This window comes from Pholcus phalangioides, unplaced genomic scaffold, assembly GCF_987345545.1.
Source record: "Pholcus phalangioides strain wild (caught in Gottingen) unplaced genomic scaffold, Ppha-v1.0 ptg000008l_1, whole genome shotgun sequence".
Classification (NCBI taxonomy): domain Eukaryota; kingdom Metazoa; phylum Arthropoda; class Arachnida; order Araneae; family Pholcidae; genus Pholcus; species Pholcus phalangioides.
In genome coordinates this window covers 28,999,855-29,020,783 of record NW_028301601.1, presented here as the reverse complement: position 1 = coordinate 29,020,783, position 20,929 = coordinate 28,999,855, and the positions used below count along the sequence as shown (strand labels likewise).

Below are 20,929 nucleotides of genomic sequence, written 5' to 3'. Positions count from 1 at the left end.
ACTGGAAAATCATTTGGAAGATCAAGTTTTTTGAATTATATTTCTTTTCAGAAATTTTGTCAGAGAAATTTTTGAATCTTGGCCAGGATTTAGTCAGAGAAATTAGGTAGATTTTTCAGTTTTGATCAGGGAAGTTTTTGAGTTTCAGTCAAGGAAAGATGAAAAATTGTGAACTTTGATCAGGGAAAGTAATAGAAATTTTTGAGTTTAGATTGAGAAAAGTGAGTTTTGGTTAGGGAAAAAAGTTAGAAATTTTTGAATTTTAGTTGGAAAAAAAAGTAAATGAAATTTTTTGTGAGTTTTGGTCAGGTAAAGTTTTTAGTTTCAGTTGGGGGAAGTTTTTAAGTTTTAGTCGAGGAAAGTTTTTGAATTTCGGTCAGGGAAACTATTGTGTTTTGGTCAAGAAAAGTAAGAGAAATTTTTGAGTTTTGGTTGAGGAAAATGTCTGGATAAGTTTTGGTTGGGAAAGTCAGGAAAAGTTTTCAGTTTTGTTCAAGGAAATAGTGAAGCAGATTTTTTTGCTGGGAACACTAATATAGGCATACCTCTCTTGCAATTGACACCACTGTATTGCGAAAAACTTCATCTCGAAGCATTTTTTAATAGAGATTTTTTGGTTCGTTCTGCACCCCTTACAATTTTGAACTCGTAACAAAAATTGATTGGCATGATACAGTACAGCGTGTTCTGTGCAGAACAAAAATGGTTACACTTATTAGACAAATACAGTAGTCTCATAATTGCTACTGACTCCAACCAGAGCCTTCGCGTGTCATACGAGCTGCTTCCTTGTGCACTTCTAGCTCTTAAATTTAAAATTTGCTTGGACTCAGGAAGATTTTCGGGAATTTTGTTTGTTACTTTGATTACTCGTAAGTCAAGGTACCACTGAATTTGTGCAGGTTGATTTATTTACATATATGAAATTATGTAGCTCAATTTATTGCACGACTTGTGAAAGCTATTGATGTCTGCAACTGTGATGGAAATCATATGCATTTCTAATATATTATGGACAGTTTTTTTTATGATTATTACCAGGATATGAAAAATTATTATTGAACTTCAAAATCTCAAAGTGCTTCTGGCAATTGATATTCCTTTGAGTTATTGAAAATTTGAGTTCTGGAGTTTGATTTATAGAAAATGTAAAACAGGAGAGATTGAATCTACTTTGATATATCAAAAGTTTTTTTGACTGCAGGTTTTTTTTAATCTCATGAAGTTATTCAGTAAAATGTTTCAGAGCGGCTTTCTCAGACTTTTTGCCGCAATGGACTTCTTTTTTTAAATGAACTTTGTGAATGTAAAGTCTCATTGACTTTTATTTATATTGCCTTAAACCAGGTGTGCACTATATTTTCTGTCTGCGTGCCAGATGTTATTTTTAGAACACTTTATTTGGACAGCATTTGGCCCATGGGCAGAAGGTTGTGCACCCGTCTGTTTCAAAATGGGTATCAATTGTTTTTAATTTGTTTTTGTTTTTAATTGGTGCAACTGTGATTATGGCTAATGCAGCCAAAATAAAAAATTTGTTTCAAATGAAATTTTATATATTGGGACTCACCCATAATAAGCCTACATTTAGCGAGAGTCTGGATTTAACATGGACATAAATGAACACTGCCTGGCCAAAAGTACTTGAAAATACTTTGTTGGACCAACTCCCCCCCCCCCACCCCTCCTTTATCATGAATTGCAGCATGCATTTGCAGTAGCACATCTTTTTTGAGAACAAGCACAACACTTGTTTCAAACTTATTTTCATCAAGATATATGGATTAAGCGAAAAATGAATGGCTATTGAGATTGCAGTTTAATCAAGTCTGCAGACTCAATAAGACTGGGATTAGGTGATGGCAACTCGATGCTCAATTTGCCTGGAGACGCATACGTTTTGGTGCTCCCTGTAATTTTCAATCAGTGTTTTGAAGATAAATGTGTGGGCCACTTTTCAGTGTGACATAGGAGGTAACAGACCTACCTGCAACTCCATAATTGTGTCCCTGAACAGAACCACATAACTGTTTGGGTCTCTTTCACTATTACAATAATCTGAGATAATGCCCTCGACAACTAGTGAATATCAATCTTATAAAATTTCCCAGAGATAGTTTTTATTCTAAAGCAGAGAGGAGAGCATTTCTGAAAGTAAGTGATGGAAGCTACGGGTATAACATAGGATCTTATGGGTTTGCTTGAGATGGGGGCGAGATGGAACAAAAAGGTTGGCAAACTATGTTCTACAGCGTCACTTCAGCAATACTTTTCAAAGTATTCATTGTTTTGGATTTCTTTCCATTCTTCAAACATATTTGGAGGCCATTTTCAATGATGCCCTTTAGAATCGGCTCTGCTCGTTTCATTGAGTGCTTGTTGTATAATCAGGAGAAAATGTCTTTTTTAGAGTCTGGACTTTAATATCGGAAACAAGGGTAAATTCAGCAGAAATGGGGGGGGGGGGGTTGCAGATTCCTGGAAAGGAGGATAAAAGGTCAAATTTTCTTAAACATAAGAGGATGCTTGAAATTGCATCAAAAAGGAACATCTGGTAACCCTAGTTGTGACTAGCATCCATTTTGGTTAAAAGCTGAGGCATCTGACCCCCCACTTCTAAGTAAAACTTGTGAGGTGGCTGAATGACTTCAAGGACAATCCACCACAACCCTTACATCACTGAATCCTATATCATAGGTGCTGAGGCTAGATTTTGTTTGTCTTATTAAAATCTTCCGGTCGGAAACCAGTTCTTCTGATTGTTCGTCTCTTTATAAATATGTTTGGGAATGTTTATATATTTAAGGAAATATGTTTGCAGTTCTTGCAATTCCAAATGAACTGTTTTCTCGGAAAAAAAAAGAAATCAGAATTTTAAGTGTAGGGAAATTATAGTGTTGTTGCCAAATATGATGCCAAAAGTGAGCAAAGTTGCCAAATATTGCTAAAATCATTTAAAAGTCACTAATTGCAGAAAATGAAATGTTATCGAAAACCACAGGGGATTAACATTATGGAAAAAAAAAAGCTTTATATGACTCTATTCATATTTATAGCTATAGTTTTCGTTTATATAAGTGAGCAAAATAATTTTAATTCTTGATTTCAATGAAGGATAAACAAATTCAAGGGTGCTTTATTGAAAATGTTGAAAGAAACGGGACATTATACTAAAAAAGAAATCAGGATGACAAAAAAAAAAAGTAAAATGGGTCATGTGGTCAACTTATACAATCCCGAAAAATCTCAATTTTTTCCTTTCTATTTCTATAACGTTTTCTTCTGCGTGAAATATTTTATCGCATATAAATTACAGGTTTTTCCATTCTGGATTCGGCACCTATGCCCCCCACCCACAAAGTATAATATTTTGAATTGTTCTGCAACGAGCCCTAAGCTGACTGAAAATGTTCTGCAGTAAAAGTTCTATAATGGCGTTTTTGACATTTTTCTTAAGCGATACGGGGCAATATCAACGCAGATTGGTTGAAAACCCGAATTTCAGGTTTTTTTTAACCAATCCGTGTCCATATCGGGCCAGTGTGAACCTAGCCTAAAATTATTCTGCAGCATACGTCACAGATTCTGGCATATTCTACTTTGGGGGCCTATGCCATATATACGAGGTATCTGGCGTATAGTCACTGGTCCGTTTGAGCCCCCTCTTAATAGTTAATAATTACTGAATATACAATGCAGCACACCCCCTTCTCCATCCTGCATATGTGCTTGAGTTTTGTATACGGGACAACTAGCAGCTTTCAAGCCGCCCCCCCCCCAATGTTCTCTTCCTGTTGGTGCCTCTGGCAACTTAAGGCCTCTTCCAATGTTTTCTTTGTATCAGCAAAGTGAAATAAATTTTTTTTTCCGTTTCATGGCTGGTTATTGCTTGAGAGTGAGTGTGCCGTGCTTCCATCCATTAGATGTAAAGTCTAGTGAATTGTATAATTCTCATTCAGATAGTTGCCAGAGAATTCTGTTTTTGAAAATCAATCTTGTTCTGTATTGAACAGCCGGTCAGATACGAGATGCTCATAGATATTTTCTGTTTAACCCTAGAATACCAACTGTACATCTCGAAGACGTAGTCGGTAACTTGGAATTTTTTATTTTAGTTGTCACTCACTCTCTCTCTCTCTATGGTTAAATGAGGGTTCTATCTACTTCATCATCATCCAATCTGCAATTGATGATACCAGAAGCATACAAGCTGCATTCCATAAGTAATGCGACCAAATTCATAAAAAATCATTTATTGGACATATTCACACAATTAGTTAAAAATCTTCAAAATAGCACCTTCCTGTTTCGATACATTTATGGAGGCAGTGTTTCCAGGCCTGGGAGGCCTTTAAAGCCGATGTAACATGTTTTCAATTGTGTCCCAATGTTTCCCTTTTAGGGCTCCTTTTAAGCGAGAAAACAAAAAAAAGTCTGGGGGAGCCAGATCAGGGCTAGGTAGGCTGGGGAACCAGTGGGTATGGGTCTTGGGCAGGAAATCGTTGACAATGAAGGCGCTGTGTCTTGTCGCGTTATCATGATGAATTTTCCATGCGTCCTTGATGTCACTTTGGCAGCGTGCAACCCTCCTTTTCAGCCTTTTGAGTGCTTCCAAGTAAAAAGCCGTGTTCACAGTGATCCTGGTAGGTATGAATTCGTGGTAATTCCTCTGACAACAAAGAAGACAATGAGCATGGTTTTGATCCTGGACTTACTCATGTGTGCCTTCTTGGGCCGAGGCGATGATGGGATGTGCCATTCTGAACTCTGCCTGGTTGTGGCTATGATTGTAGGATTTTTTCCAAGATTTTTTTAACGAAGAGATTAACACTCACATTTGTGTCTGATGCTGGAAGATGACAGAAAACCACCTCTGCGTTGCCGCTGGGATTCTAACCCAGGTCCTCATGTTGTAAATCTTCACAATGACTGCACAGCGGCTACCATCGGTGTTGAAAAGCTCACCAAAACCCTTGAAAAATTCAGTGTTTTTTTTTTACTTTGAACACTCAACTTTAGGCAGCACCAGAATTACAGGAAGAGGCGGGTGGGGGGGGGGGGGGAAACGGCAACTAAAGTCAAACATATAGAATCTCCACAAATAACCAGTCTTTCGATGAATCTTGTAAAGTCAAACAGTCAAACCTTATCTCGAAACTGCCAGGATCAAAAAAAATTTGGAGATAGTGAAAAAACTATTTCTCGAAAACTAAGGAAGGAAAAAAATATGGTAAAAGTGGTTTAAAATTTGATTGATAAGTGCTAAAAAATACTGTACTACATTTTACTACATATAGTAATGAAATTATTGGTTAACAACAAAATTATTGAGTTACACAATGTTCAATCACGCTATATGCAAATACACTAAAATACACTGTATTTTCGTCATCTGAGTCGCCAATACATTAGCAATAATTTCGGTGTCGGTCAAGGTGCTTCAAGTTTGTATTGAACTGTCCATTTCCACAAAATCGGAAAATGAAATTTCCAGCTTTAAGTGTTTTTAGTAATGCCTTGAAATGTTCTGAAATTTCATCTTAAACATTGTTCTGAGATTCATTGTGAAATTCGAGTGAACCACTAGATCTCTGATCTGATTCATCACTCAATGACTGCTTCCAAACCCACAGCTTTATTGAAGCATTTTTGAATACCCTATTGGCTGACTTTTTGCCATGCTGAACAAGTCATCCACCCCTTGTCAATCATAGTATTCATGACGATTGACAAGACCCATCAACACGCTGTTTTACTAAATAATCCTTTCTTATCTTTCTTTTCACCTCTCGAGAAAAACTAGATTTACTCAAAAGAAAAGGAAATTTCTCGTGTTTTCTTTTTACTATCATTGGGCTAGGCCTTCGAGATAGAATTTTTCAAAAATCAATTTTTGAGGACGGAGAGGTGGAAATGTATTGATTTATAGTGCAGTAAATGCAAGGATTTCATTATTTTTCGAGGTATGGAGTTTTTCGAGAAAGAGAGGTTTGACTGCATACCAAACTTGAAGTGATGGCAATTTTAGGGATAAAAATTAAAAGGAAATTGTTTTTGAATTACTTTTACTTGAAAACATAATGCAAAAATATTGTTATAGAGCTGTGGAGTTTTACAGTGACGGGGAACAGTAGCAAAATCATGTCTACGCCTTTTGACAGAATTCCCTGTATTTAGGGATGATGGAAATGTATTGAACGTGGCTATTGGGAATGCGAAGGTGTTTTTTTTCCACCCCAAAAAAAAAAAAAAAAGATCGGAATTTATCATAATTTCATGAACTATATCGCTGAAAAGAAAGATGCATGCAGATTAAAATTTTTACTGATAAATACCAAAAAAAAATTATCTATTGTTTGAAAATTCCTTAAAATATGACCGATTGCTCAAAAATGTCCAAAATATAACGTCACAGAAAAATATGAAGTCATAAAAATATGAGCCCTATGCATAATATATCGCTCTGGATCTGTGCCTTCCAACAATAAATAGATACTCGCGAGGAATAAGTGGATATATATACATATATATATAAAATAATATATGCACTTATTCCTTCCTGTCTACATTACATGGGAGCTCAGTAAATAACATGTACGATATGAAAGTACCCGTGCTTCCGAGGCCTCTACAGTAAATTTATAATGTAAAAGAAACTATTATATGGAATTGATCCCGGGACTTTTTTTTTTTGGGTGAGAGACCCTGGTCTGCCCCCTCCCCATAGTAGTACTTTAAGATTCAACATATGGTTGATAGAGTAAGATCTTGTATTCGGGAAAGCAAATAACTTTGGGAAATCAATATTCCTTTTTATAACAATTTTGTTTTTGCTCATACTTGCAGTGCCATATATACTGGTTGCGATAATCGCAACTATTTCTTTATTATTTTTTAATAATCTCAACTCCCATCACCCTATAATACTGCATACAGTAGAAAACGTATGTTCAACCTATGACAAATGAAAAATGAACCAAGTGACACATAAACAGATTACAAAAGTGACCTGTTGTGCAGTTCCTCATCACTTGAGTAACACACCCTCTATACATTATCTTTGAAGTGACCCGTGGAACATTTATATATTGTGAGTAATGTGCAGCACAGTTCCAAAGCTATTAAGTGGTCTGCAGTGCATTTTCAGTTCACTTAAGCGACATGATTCCTGGTCACTAAAATGACCTTCAACGCTGTTACATATCACTTAAGTGACGCGTGGCATATTTATGGATAGCTTGAGTGACTCGTAGCACAGTCCTAGAGCACTTAAGCGGCTACAGCAATTTTCATTGCAGATTTACGGATCACCTAATGATCCGCAGCACAGTTCCAGATCACTTAATTAAGTGGCCCGCACTCTCCTAAGGTTAAACATCCTCACAGTAGAACCTTTCGTAACAGAAATTCGCTATAGTGGACAAATTTCCTGTTAAGATACTTTTGGAGCTTGTAGGAACACATTTTCAATGTATTTCACTGCTCGCTCCCCATTGGTGGACAAAAATTTCTGACCCATGGGTTTCCATTACCAAAAGTTTCCACTGTATATAGAATTTCATTGGAACAGTTGCACCATGAGCGTCAAAGTATCGTCAGTTTAACTACAACCACTCTGTATGTAAAATATGAATCGATCATACTGCATGTAAATAGAATTGTATAATAAAATTTGAATCTTTTTGTGTTTAAAAAAAGGGGCTTTCTGTAGAATCGTTTGTTACGCTCACTGACCGAAGTAGGATGTGTGCTTAAGGTTTGTTTTCCAATTTGTTTAAAATTGTACATAGAACGTTTTATTGTTTGCATGAGTGAGTTCATCTTCCCCCTTTGTACAAAATTTCCCATCTTATTTTTTTCCTTATTTTGAGAGAAAACTCACTATTATTCTAATTTTTTGTGCGTACACACAGGTGGATGTGTGTGTATATATAAATATGTGTATAAACCACAACACAATGGATTGAAAAACGTCACCGTTTTTACGCAAAGATGTTGATTATAGCTGCGTCTTTATGCAATCGAATTTTCAACTTGATATCATTATTATTTAATAAAGGTTTTTTTTTCTCTTTTTCTTTTACCTCATTCATTTGATATCTCCTCGCTGGACGGCAATACAGTGTTGAATTCCCATGATATGGGTGTGGTTAGCAGTAAACCGTCAATTTAATGCATACATGCTCAACTGATAACCCACAGACCAAATGTAACCCTCAATCTGAAACCTAATTTTATGAAAATGGACTAAGTGGTACGTTCACAGATTGCTTTAGTGACTCACAGCATATTTACAGGTCACCATGGCAAAGTTCCGGAGTTTTAAGTGACCTGCACCACAGTTCCACATCACTGAGTGGCCCAAGAGGTATTTCCAGATCACTTAAGTGGCCTGCGGTGCATTTCCAGATAACCGAAGTAGCCTGCAGCATATTCATAGATCACTTGAGTGACCTGTGACACAGTGATCAACCTATAAATTTACTACCCTGTACAAGAATTACGATTTTAATAAAGATTTCAACAAGACGTTTGTAAGCAATGCTGTAAGGCATACATGCTCATGGCCAGCTTAATGTGGCCCTCGGAGTGATATGATGTGGACCTTGACCTGAAATTCTTAACTTTGTGGAAAATGAACTAAGTGGCACATGTACAGATCACTTAAGGGACCTGCGGTGCAGTTCTACGTAACTTGAGTGACCCACAACATATTTACAGACAACTAAAGTGGCCCGCAATGCAATTCCACTTCGCTGCATGGCTCATTAAATATTCCCAGATCACTTGAGTGACCTGTGACAGTTCCAGATTGCTGAAGTGACCCATGGACCAGATCCCTAGTGAGTCGCAGCATATTTACAGATCACTTTTGGCAAAGTTCCAGAGCACATAAGTGGCCGGTATCACATTCCCAGATCACTTGAGTAACTAACACACCACATTAACTAATTTATTGGCCCGCAACATGTTTTAAATCAATGAATTGGACTGCACTCTCCTGAAAAGTTGAACAGCCTGAATTTAATAAATGCAGCAATTCATCTTTCCTCACTGGTGGTAATCCTTTCTAGCACAAGATGAAACGCCTACATCACATCAGACATTTCTTTTCTTAAAATTGCTTTGCCAGCCACTGAGCTTTCAGATTTGCTTCTCCTTTCAGAAAAGAACAGAATCGTCCGATAGAGTCTCATCTCGGGCTTAGAGAATGGATTCAGATATGAATTTTGACATCTTCAAAAGGTTTGAAAGCTTCAATTTTTCACATGCTTCACAATTTTCGATATTGTATTGCAAGTCGCATGGATGGAAAGAGTTTTTCATACCTGACGTCGGTTCAAGTTAATTTTCGTTTCTAAAAACTGATGGTTGGCATCATCAGGAGGTCTTTAAGTTGTGTTACTGGTATGAAATAAGAAGATCCATTGCTGGCTACAAGTTTACCGACCATAACAGCTGCAGATGGCTTTACAAGCAAACAGATAAAATTGGCTGAGATGGAGGTTATGGATGATTGAAAACTCTTTTCAGGGGTGGGAACAAAAAGTACAAGCATAGATGCCCCATCAGTTGGATTTCCAAAACTACACTCAAGCATGCTAGAAATAATTCCAGAATGAATAAAAGAAATAGTTTCACAATTGATAAAAATGAAACTTCCGAATTTCAGATGTGGTGTAAATTCAGAATTTATGAAAGAAATTGTGACTAAATGCGGAGCCCCAAAATGCAGGGCCGGTACGAAGCCTAAGGGTAGCTTTGTCCCCAAGCACAAGACGAGACGACTTTACCACATCACAACGGGTGATTCTATTCTATATTCCCAGACAACCAAAACGTGAAACATCAGTGGCTGATGAGCAATCACTTCAACTCTGAAACAAAAGAATAGAATCAGCTGATGTGACGTAGCCAAGTCTAATCTCATGCTTGGAGGACTATACTTATGAATTTCTCAGCTTGTTAAATGTAGTTTTGTTCCAGTCGTCCCCCACCTTACACGATTTCATCTTATATGACTAAAGTGAGTTGAATTTAACATAAGATAAGGGGTTGGTTTTCTTCAGAAGGATTTCAAAAAATTGAACCCAACAGCAAAGGAACTTGTTTTAATGAATTAATTATTCAAACTTGAATAAATCCAGTGAATTTAATATTATATAATGGATTGATATATTTTACATATCTCTTCAGTACTTCTGATTCTAGTGAGTGTGGATGTTTTCTTTTCTGAAGAGGCTGATAACTCTTTTTAATGAAACAGTTGAGATTCAACTGACAAGGAGCACTTAATCTCTCTATAGAAACTTTATTAGCAAAGCCAGAGAATTCCGATGGCATTGTCAGTGTGTTACCAAATGTTATGAGTGAGATGTTTGAGAATTGCTTTCATATTTGTCTCCGCTACATCATTAAATCCAGCATACTTTGTCGTCAATGATTTAACTGTTATATGTTCAGTATGCAAGCCCATTTTTACGACCAAAGTTAAACTACAGGCCGAATTGCGCAGGTTGAAATTTCTGAGAGATTGACTTTTTTAAAATTGCATAAAGCAAGGGATACCTGTAATGTCTCATGAATGCTGTGATTGAAGAGATCTGCAACCACCCGGATAAAACAAAAAGCTACATTTCCTAATAGCAAAATTACGCTATCAGAATAGAGTTATTACAGAATATCAGTTAAAAAACAATGTTTTTTATTAGTCTTTTTTTTTTAATGAAAATTCAAATAATAACAGAAGCAACAGAAACAAATTTTTTACAAATGAATTCAAACTAATCAATACAAGATGCATATGTACAGTGAAATGTTGATGACATCCTACTTGGAAAAATCAGTCTTCGATAATTGATTTATTTTGTTCTGCTGACTGGGATCAATAACATTAAGTATAAATTTACATAATCAGTTAGGTTGCTGCAAATTAGTCGAAGCATTTTATATTTACAGGTTCCCAGCTAATACAATACCATTTGTATTAGCTGGTAGCTATTGTACACAATACCAATGTGAGGCTTCTTATGATCCTAAGGTGGTGGTATATAATGAATCACCAGTTTTTCCTGATGTCCACTGTGACGTAGGACTGAAAAAAAGGTTAATATATAGACCAGGACCACATACACTATAAACGTATTAAGAGGAATAACTTCTAGATGGGAAAACATTTTAAGCGGGGAATTCTAGGACATCATTAGTGTAGCCACCTAAATAATTTGAATGAAGTTATCTTTTTTTATAACTACAGTAATTTCCTGCATATTTTTAAAATATACACTACACGTGTGTAAATTTCATTACTTTGAGAAAAAAAATATATATATACAGAATGACCTGTAAGTGCTAATGTGGCCTTTATCTCATTAACCGTCCATCATAAAGGTACGATTCCAACTTAAAAACGAAGTGGTAAAAATCTCTTCCAATTAGAAAGTTGTTACCATGTATCTCCTGAAAAGGGTGTAGAAAAGGGGGGGGGGGACTTGTCCCCCGCCCCCAAAATGAGAGAAAATGACCAGAAAAAGATGGCCAAATCTTTTGTTCTATCACTTTGGTCCCCCTGAACGAAACTTCTGGCTATGCCCGTCTCCTGAGGCCAACAGAAAAAAATCCCCAAAAGTTCAGGGGGGGGGGGGAAATCGCAAAATAAATTCTATTGTAACTGCTAATTTTTTTAAAAAAAATATCTGATTGTATCTCTTCCATCAGTAATGCAGAAGTTATTAACTCAGGATTTAAAAGTTTACAATAGGGGTCTTCAACGCACGGCCCTCTGAACTTTTTGTCGTGGCCCCTGATCATTTTCAGAAAAATGGTTGAAAACTAATAATTCTAGAAATAATGAAAGAAATTGATGTCGCCTGGCAGTTGAGTAGTTAGGGAGCTAGCTTCTGAATGTGCAGGTCTAGGTTTGGATCCTGGTTCAGAAATGGATGTCCACATTTTTCTGAGGAACTAGGGAATGGATGTCTACTGATATTAACATATTCCCTGGACAGATCTTTCAGATCTCTGGGAAATATATGAGGATCACGTTATTTCAGAAAAAGTCTAGAATTAATGAAAGAAATGTCTACAATTAATGAAGGAAATGATTCTAGAATTAATGAATAAATGTTTGGAATGAAAGAACTAATTTCAGAATTAATGAAAGAAAATTATTCTAGAATTGAAGAAAGAAATGATTCTAGAATTACTGCGTGATGATCACGTTATTAAAAATAAATAAAATAATTCTAGGATTAATGAAAGAAATAATTTCAGAACAAATGAAAGAAATAATTCTAGAATTAATGAAAAAAATCATTTTAGAGAATTTTTTAAACAAATAATTTCAGAATTAGTGAAAAAAAACCCATATAAATCAATGAAATAGAAATTATTTCACAATTAATAAAAGAATAATTGCGTAATTATTGAAAGAAATGGTTTCAAGATATATTGAGAAGGAAAATAACTTCAGAGTTACCAAAATAAAAAATTGTTGAGTCATTTTAAATTTAAAAAAAAACAACTCAGAATTGATTAACTTAATCAGTAATTAATAAAAAACTTTTTCAGGATTAGTGAAAAAATGACTTCAGAACTAACCAAAATTGATAACTAACAAACTAAATAATTTCAGAACAAATGAAAGTCTTCAATTGTTTTTGTCTGTTTAACTCGGAACCCCCATTGGACAATTCTATTAAGTCGTCTCTAAATTACATGGAGTTGGTGGTGCACAAGCTTCGTAGGAGGTTCCAATTTGGCTGCAGTGTCTGAAAAAGGTTGGTTGTATTGTTTTAAACCTCTGGTTTAAAACAATACATTTCAAGCTATTTTCCCATAAAATTAAAACCCATTTCTCTAGAGTGTCCAAAAATAAATCAGAAATAGTAAATAAATTCTAAGTAATTTGAAATTTATCAGCCCACAATACATTTCAAGCTATTTTCCCATAAAATTAAAACCCATTTCTCTAGAGTGTCCAAAAATAAATCAGAAATAGTAAATAAATTCTAAGTAATTTGAAATTTATCAGCCCACGTAATTTTCCTTACATAAATTACTGCGTGTAAGTATCCTTAATCATTATCATTCATGATGATCAATCAGCAGACACTAACAAAACATGTCATTAAGACTGACTAAGAGAAAATGCAGCAGAACCTGCAACTTATTTTACTGACTCAGTCCTGCGACTTACTTTGTTATGGAAGAATGGATACAACTAAACTTTTTTATTTGGTGTTTCTTTCAAATAACTACCTAGTGCAATTATGCATTTTTGCCATCATTCATACAAAAATGTAAATTGGATTGCAACTTTTTTTTTCCATAACATCCTCCAGTGCCTTCATCACCGCTCGCTTTGCTCTTTGGAACATGAGAATCTTTACCCCCTTAAGCAAATTCTTTACCTGAGGAAAAAGTCACATAGGGCAAGATCAGGGGAATAAGCTGGTTGTAGAAGTTTTGGATTGTGGTGTTTTGACAGGTAATCTCTTGACACCAGGAGAATAATGTGAATTGGAGCATTGTTGTGACAAACAATCCATGATTTCGCCTTCCGAAAATCTAGCCGCTTGTCTCATTGAATTATGCAGATGTTTAAGGACTCACAGGTTCCTCCTGGGGTCAGATTATCTGTCAAAACAGCACATTCTGATACTTTCACAATCGGATTATTCCCTTGATCTTGCCCCATGTGACTTGCTTAACCCATTAGCTGCCACAATCCACATTTGGGGATTTTGGAATTTTACATGCTTTACGTTTACACCTTTTTGTGCATATATATAATTTATCTGGCCAAAAATTAAACAAAAAAATTTGGCAGTTAATGGGTTAACCTTCTGCCATTTGCAATACAAATCCTAAAATGTTCCGGCACAACTCATCTGTGAAATTAAAAAGTAAATTTTTGCATAGGCTTACAGGAACACTTACTGAACTGAACTTGTTAATAAAACAAGGTTCTATTTGCATTTTTAAGTAACTTTCAAAATTTTTCTTGCAGTTTCCAACCAAAAGAAAGTTTTCTCAATTTTTTTTCAGGGATATGATAAGGCGCAATTCATCTCAGATTATATAGGAAATATAATGATCAATATCATTATTTCTTATTCAGATGACGATGAATTGAGAGCCTGAACCATAGGTATACTAACTATTGCGGGCATATAAAAAAATATTGAGGAAAACTTTGAAAATCTGCAAATTAAAAATACACATGTAATCAGGTGCAACTCATGTACCAGATTAATGTGGCACTCACAGAAACCAACAGTGCACTAGAGAAGAAACCACGATACACTTGTGTGAGTGGAGGTGGAGTGATTATACTACTAGAAGCCACATCCCTTTCTCAGTAAACCTTGCTCTCAGGCAAAAAAAAAAGATGGGTGCTTAATCTCACCGATTAGATGCCACCCAACTCAAAGTTAAGGGGCAATGGTACTCGGGTTCTGAAGAAGTGCAGCAACGACGGCACTGGAAGATGTGACAAAAACAAAAGCTTGCAATCCGCATTCACATCTTTGTATGAACAATGGCAAAAATGCATAATTGTACAGGGTATATACTTTGAAGGAAACACCAAATGAACGTGTTCTATCTGCATTCATTTTCTCATAATAAGTCTTGGAATTTTTGACCGTAATAGTACAATGCAATAGACACATGATTTTTCATTGGTTTTGTTTAACCGGATTTTATGATTGAATGAACTCAATTGAATCTCTCAACACATGTTAAGCCAGTAAAGAGAGGTTCTACTGAGTAGTTTCTCAGCTATGGGGGGGGGGGGGGGGGTATAGGACAGACATTTCCAAAATTCACCAGAGGATTACGTCATGAAGGTGGATTTCACTATACAAAGCAAATCAACATAAATAAAACAGTGATAAAACAATTTGAAATGACATCTTAAATATAATATAACATTATATATAATACAGTATACAACCGGATTTCACATATGCAAACGAGATAAAACAATTTTTTTTCATGCAAAATTAATATATAAAATATTCATAGCATCATATACACGAGTAAAAAAAAAAAGCTTCCCAATATTTTCGTTATTCGCTTCTGCATCTAAAAATATTACAAAAAAATTTTTGTATATCACCAATAGCAAAATTATATGAGCACCTTCGAAACATAGAAGTCGCATGACTTTAGGCACCATGATACTTGTTTGATGTTGAAAAAGAAAGGCAGTTTTGGTGATCATATTTTCACCTTGGCAATCTCAAAATAAAAAACATTACTTTTGAAATTTATCGGGGCTATTAGAGGCCAAAAACACTTGAGGATAGATTTTGTTCATTTCTTCGCAAAGATGCAGAGCACAGCTGAGTTCGGATATTGTGTTGAATTGAATGATCGTTGTAGGTCATTGTATTGTATGGAAAATAATAAGAACATATCTGGGACTTCTCGCACCTGTCATTACAATGGAATAGCTATAATATAGCTATAATTCATGGACGTTATAAGGAGTGTCAACTGTATTTTTATTCTTTGTAGTTTCCCAATGTTTATTTTCAAATTTCGCCAAGACAGTTTAAAGATTTACCAATACACAACAGATTTTAAATCAGGCATCTTCAACCCATTGCTTACGAGCGCTACGGTGCTTCCCTAAATCACCCAGAGAACTTGATGTTCATATCCAATTTCCTGCTCGCGAGCAATCGATCAACATTCCAATTAAAAATCTTGTACAAATTGCATTCAAGGATTGAAATCATCCTGATTTCATGTACATTCATAAGTTAAACTTGCTGTAAGGGTGCTCTTCTTTTGATGATGGGTACAGGTCGTGCTCACGACTAGAAAAAGGTTGAAGACTTCTGTTTTAAACCCTTTATGTACAAGCTTTCAGCAACAAATTTGGACTGAATGCAATTGAACTAGTAGAAATAAATGAAAAATAAAATAAAAATGGTATCATTATATACACATGGGAAATAAAGGGAAAAAGGAATGAGAAAAACTGGTTTTCCTTTCTTTCTTTACTGAGGGAGAAAAGATAAAAAGATAATGCTGAGGTGAGAAGGAAGGGGGGAAAAAGGCGATTCTCTTTTAGAGGGTTACCAATGAAGAGACCTAAGGAAGGGGGTGAAGAGAGAGAGCTTGATTGTATTTCTTCTATTTACAGATGGACAATATCTTGTCTGTGATCATTAAGGAGTTCATAAATAAGAAAAACTGAATCACATCAAATTGATTATTAAACCCACAACACTTCAATCTTTAGTTTCATGAACAATGTATACAACAACTCTTTACTGGCGTGCATGGATAATGCCAGACGTCATATCTCAGCTGAAACTTATGAATAATTCAATTTGTGATCAGAACCTAAAGTATTTGTAAAATAGGACTTATAACAGTATAATGATGCTCATAAATTCCATCAAATTGTAAACCAGTCAGACCATAAATTGGTTGGAAGCACATTTTTTGACACCCGCAGCATCCATTGAATTTTAGGAAAGAGACGAGGGACAAATATGGTTCTCCAAGCATGAGATGAGACTTGGCTGCATCATATCAGACAATGCTAGTCTTTTCTAGAAGAATAACTGAATGTGAAAGCTCAGTTGCTGATGAGGAAGTCTTGATGCACAAATTGCTTTAACTAAAAGAAAAGAATAGAATCCACTGACGTGACCAGAGGTTGCTAAATCTCATCTCGTGCTTGGAGGACTACAACATTGTTATTCAATCTAGCTTTCTTCATCGATACTTTTCTTCCCTACATGTTTATGACATGCATGTACGGTTAAGTAGAGGTAGTACTAAACATAATGAAATTTCTGGCATTGGCTTCATATCATAAGGAAAAAAATTCTTGAAACATTAATACAAAATCTGAACTAGAATCCCAATTAATTAATTAGTAGTTATATTCATATGAAAGTATTTTTATTATGGCTCGTGCATTTCTAATCGCAGGAAAAAAAAATTCTCTTGCATCATTCGACATTCTTTCATTAGCACCTGATACAAAAGATCAATAAATAATTTCCATGATGCTGTCCTCCATTTTCGAATAAATTAAAAAAATATTTACATTTTTTCATACGTAAAAGATATTTCTTTAAAAAAAATTATAAAAACATATATCAGTCATATTTTTGATGTGTTCTCTCGAATTAATGCATGAAATACGTAAAATTAATTCATTTAAAAACAATCATAATGAATGAACTTTTCCAATTCATAATGAATGAACTTTTTGTACAAGCTTCTAAGCGAATCACAACTACAAAGATACAAAAATACTGCATTCACAATAGATGGGGATTATGTGGTATAAACAAATACATACAGTTTGAACTCTTTTTTTTTTTTTTTTTAAGGCACTTGATAAAATTTTTGTAGCATGTGTTTACATACATCTTCAGGCTGTACTAGAGCTGGAAGAACCACTGATGTAACTGAATACTTCTAATGAAGTCCTCTTCGATATCTGTGAGTCTTGACTTGAAATACTGATCTAAAATGCAGATTAAAAAATCCAATTAATTTCTGTTCATCAAAGACATTAAAATAATGGTACTCTGCAGACTAAGAAAAAGTATGGTTATAGGTGAATTATTGTTATGTTCAAAATCAATAGGCTTTCTGGATATTATGCCAAGGTGGACAAGAAAAAAAGTGTTTTCTCCACCAGGAAACGAACCCAAGACCTCTTGCATATAGGGCAAGCACACTGATCATTATACCATAGAGAGAGACGATCCTTTTAGTGATGATCATCTTTAACTGAGCAAAAAAATTATCATCCATCTCTACTGCTGCCACCTGGAGGCCATTACCTAAAGTTAAAAAAAAGGCTGCAATGCCTCTACTCAGTAAGTCACACAACTGTGCGCGTTTTAAGGAAAAAGTATAGTCTCTCTTTGGTATAATGGTCAGTGCACTTGCCCAGTATTCAAGAGGTCCTGGGTTCGATTCCCGGTGGAGAGAAACAAAACTTCTGTTTCTCGGCATAATATCCAGAAAGCCTATTGATTTCATGTATCTTAGCTGAGCAAAAAATCATCACCCATGTTATATGGATTGTATTGTATTCCAATTTTTATATTGTCCCCTCTCCCCCCCAATGTTCATACAGGTGTTTATTCACTACAAAATTTTTTATTTGATTAGTAGAGTAATAAAATTCAGTTTGACGTTTTGTCAGTGTAAAAAGGTTTACTGCATTACTCTTATGTACAAGACTAACAACTTTCATTAACACTCTCTGTGATTGGGTGGTGTAATACCAATGTTATCAGATGCCCCAGAAAAAAAAAACTGGCGATGAGCTTAAAATTGCAGTGAAATTTCACTACAACTATACCCAATTTAAAAATGAATTCAACAATATTTTTTCTTCATCCACTGAGCCAAAATTTAAAATTTAAAAAAATATTGTTACAGAGAGATTTATAATAAAAAAATATATTGTTGTACAGAAACAGAGTTTTACTTCAGACCAGTTTCCCAAACTTTTTGTTCCATCGCCCCCCTTCTTCAGAAATTTTTTTCTCTCATCGCCCCCCCCCCCAAACTCAAGCAAACCCATAGGATCATATGTTATACCTGTAGCTTCTACTGCCCCCTGGACCATTCCATCGCCCACTTGGGAAACACTGCTTTGGACTATAGAGAATTCCAAACAAGACTGATTATTGTTATATTAAGTATTTTTGTTTCAGGTTTCACTCTCTCTAAAGCAAGCGCTCTAAAAAGTGACTAATCACTTCAAATATTGTCCAGACTTCAAACACTTAACATAACAAAGACACATATAATATCTAGATCATCAGTTTTTTGTCGCTCCCAGACCTAAAAAAATTCCCCTCTTCTGAGAATGTCATATTTTTGGAAGAAACCCCAGAGTGTTAGCATGTTTCTTGCTAACATTTTGAGGATCACAGTGCTTTTGGCAATGAGGTATTTATGCACTTGCTCCAGTTTTCAGTAATAAAAACAAAGAATGGGATTACCAAATTACAAGGTGCACCTCAAGGGAAAGCTGATAAGGTTTCACAAAGAGGATGAGAAGACAAATATTTGAAATGATTCAATGATAAGCTTTTTTCTCCCCTTAAATAATCGAATGACCCCAAAAAACTTGGAAGCATCTTACTTTGTTTTTGTGAAAAATAGATAGACAGAAATACAAATTAAGGTACGTATAACCCTATTTTATATTTGACATCACTGCGAGAATGCTTCCTTTCCCAATGAAAAACAAATACCCATGTGTATAAGCTGAAGCTTACCCTTTCTTCCTTAAGCATATCCGTCAGCGAATTCACAAACTGATCGAAATTTTGTTTCAAAGATGAATGATATTCATACTGATCAGACGTTACTAATTTTCCATTCAAATCTAAAGCATCTTGGCACACTCTGATGAATATTCTAGAAAAAAGAAAATCATTTTAACTAGAACTTGCATTGATATTTTCACAAAATATCCTTGTTTATGCAGTTTTCGTGCTTGTTTATGCTTTTTAAGTGCACATCATTGTGAATGAATTTCTAAAATGAGACTTCTCTTTTTTTAAACGATGTTTCTCTGAAAAAAAATTCTAAAATTTTATGTACAATTCACTTTTAACCAAAAACGATTTCAAATTAAAATTTTCATTAGTTATGAAATGCCTTTAATAAATAAACAGTAACCATTCATAGAAGCCCTTACCTATATATTTCTTTCAGAGCCATGACCATTTCTGGTTCATATTTATTCACTTTACTTGAGTCAAGGAAAGCTTCAGCATATGCTAGAGGTCCAGCATTGACCTGCATGTAAAAAAAAAATTAAATGCAGTTTCTTCAACAATGAAACAAATTTATCAAATTGTGAGTATGTCATAGATGCGAAACTTTGAGAAAAAGAATTAGAGAGATTTTCGCATGTACTTGAATTCCTTACAAAAATTGAACACAAGACAAACTAGGGATTTTTCTTACATGAAAAAAAAATTATAAGGGAATTTTCTGCCCTTGTGAACATTGTGCTCCACCCATTAGAAATTTGTTCAAAGTCTGCATTAATCATCTAGCAGTAGGTTATACTGTTTGTTATTTTTTTATTAATGCACTCAAATTCATGGCAATAAAAAATAGTTCCTTCGGGCACGAAATGGGACTGACCTATTCAGAATAGGACGTATGGTCGAAATGAATCAATCAATCAACCAACCACACTGATGATGGCTGTTTAACAAATTTTGTTTTTTTCTCGTTGAAATAATAGCACTTGTAATTTGATGCAATGGCAACAATCCACATTTCACATCATTTTGGAGAGAAAAACAGAGGTTACAGACTTTTCTCCTGGGTAAATTCTGTGGGAATAATTTTTCCCATAAAAGTGTTTTTTTTTTATCTCTGTCCAAAAATTCAGGAGATTTTTCAATTTTTCAGGTCCGGGAGATGGAGTACAAATTCTGGAGCTTCCCGGAAAATCCAGAAGACAGCAGCTATAGTATGTGCAAACAAATTTTAAAGCTTGGATCTAACAGAAAGCATAATACTGAAGGTAGGGATACGTAAATTTTGCAAAAAAAAAAAATTTAAGAATCATAAATTTTGTATTAATTTGCAAAAAAAATTCAGGTCAGAAATTTTGTATTTCTTCACAAAAAACAAAAATAAAAAAAATAAAAAAATATATTAAAAAAAATAGCATATCATAGGCCCTTGGTGAAAATAATTTTTCTGAGGCCCCCTCCTACTACCTTGCTAGAAATGCTTACTTTCGATAATTTCAACCAGATCTTATTTTTATGAGGCCCCTCTGCACTTGAGGTTTCTGGGCCGTGCTCGGTCAGACCCATGCATTAAGATGACACTGGTTGGATGTCATGTGTAAAGTCAATTTATATTAACTCTTTTCTGCTGCTGTGTCTTCAGAATACTA

General features: G+C 35.0%; 1 protein-coding gene across 3 annotated transcripts in view; it reads right to left on the bottom strand.

The window, feature by feature from the left end:
- Positions 1–14,794: 14,794 nt before the first annotated feature.
- Positions 14,795–20,929, bottom strand: part of Ziz (dedicator of cytokinesis protein Ziz) — an 87,871-nt gene continuing 81,736 nt past the window's right edge. For all 3 annotated transcript variants that reach the window (XM_089234503.1, XM_089234504.1, XM_089234505.1), the window contains 3 exons: positions 19,706–19,806; positions 19,281–19,422; positions 14,795–17,503 (listed from right to left, as the gene is read on the bottom strand). In XM_089234503.1, coding sequence (XP_089090629.1) covers positions 17,408–17,503; positions 19,281–19,422; positions 19,706–19,806 — 339 coding nt within the window. In that variant the 3' untranslated portion in view covers positions 14,795–17,407. The remainder of the gene's footprint in view (positions 17,504–19,280; positions 19,423–19,705; positions 19,807–20,929) is intronic.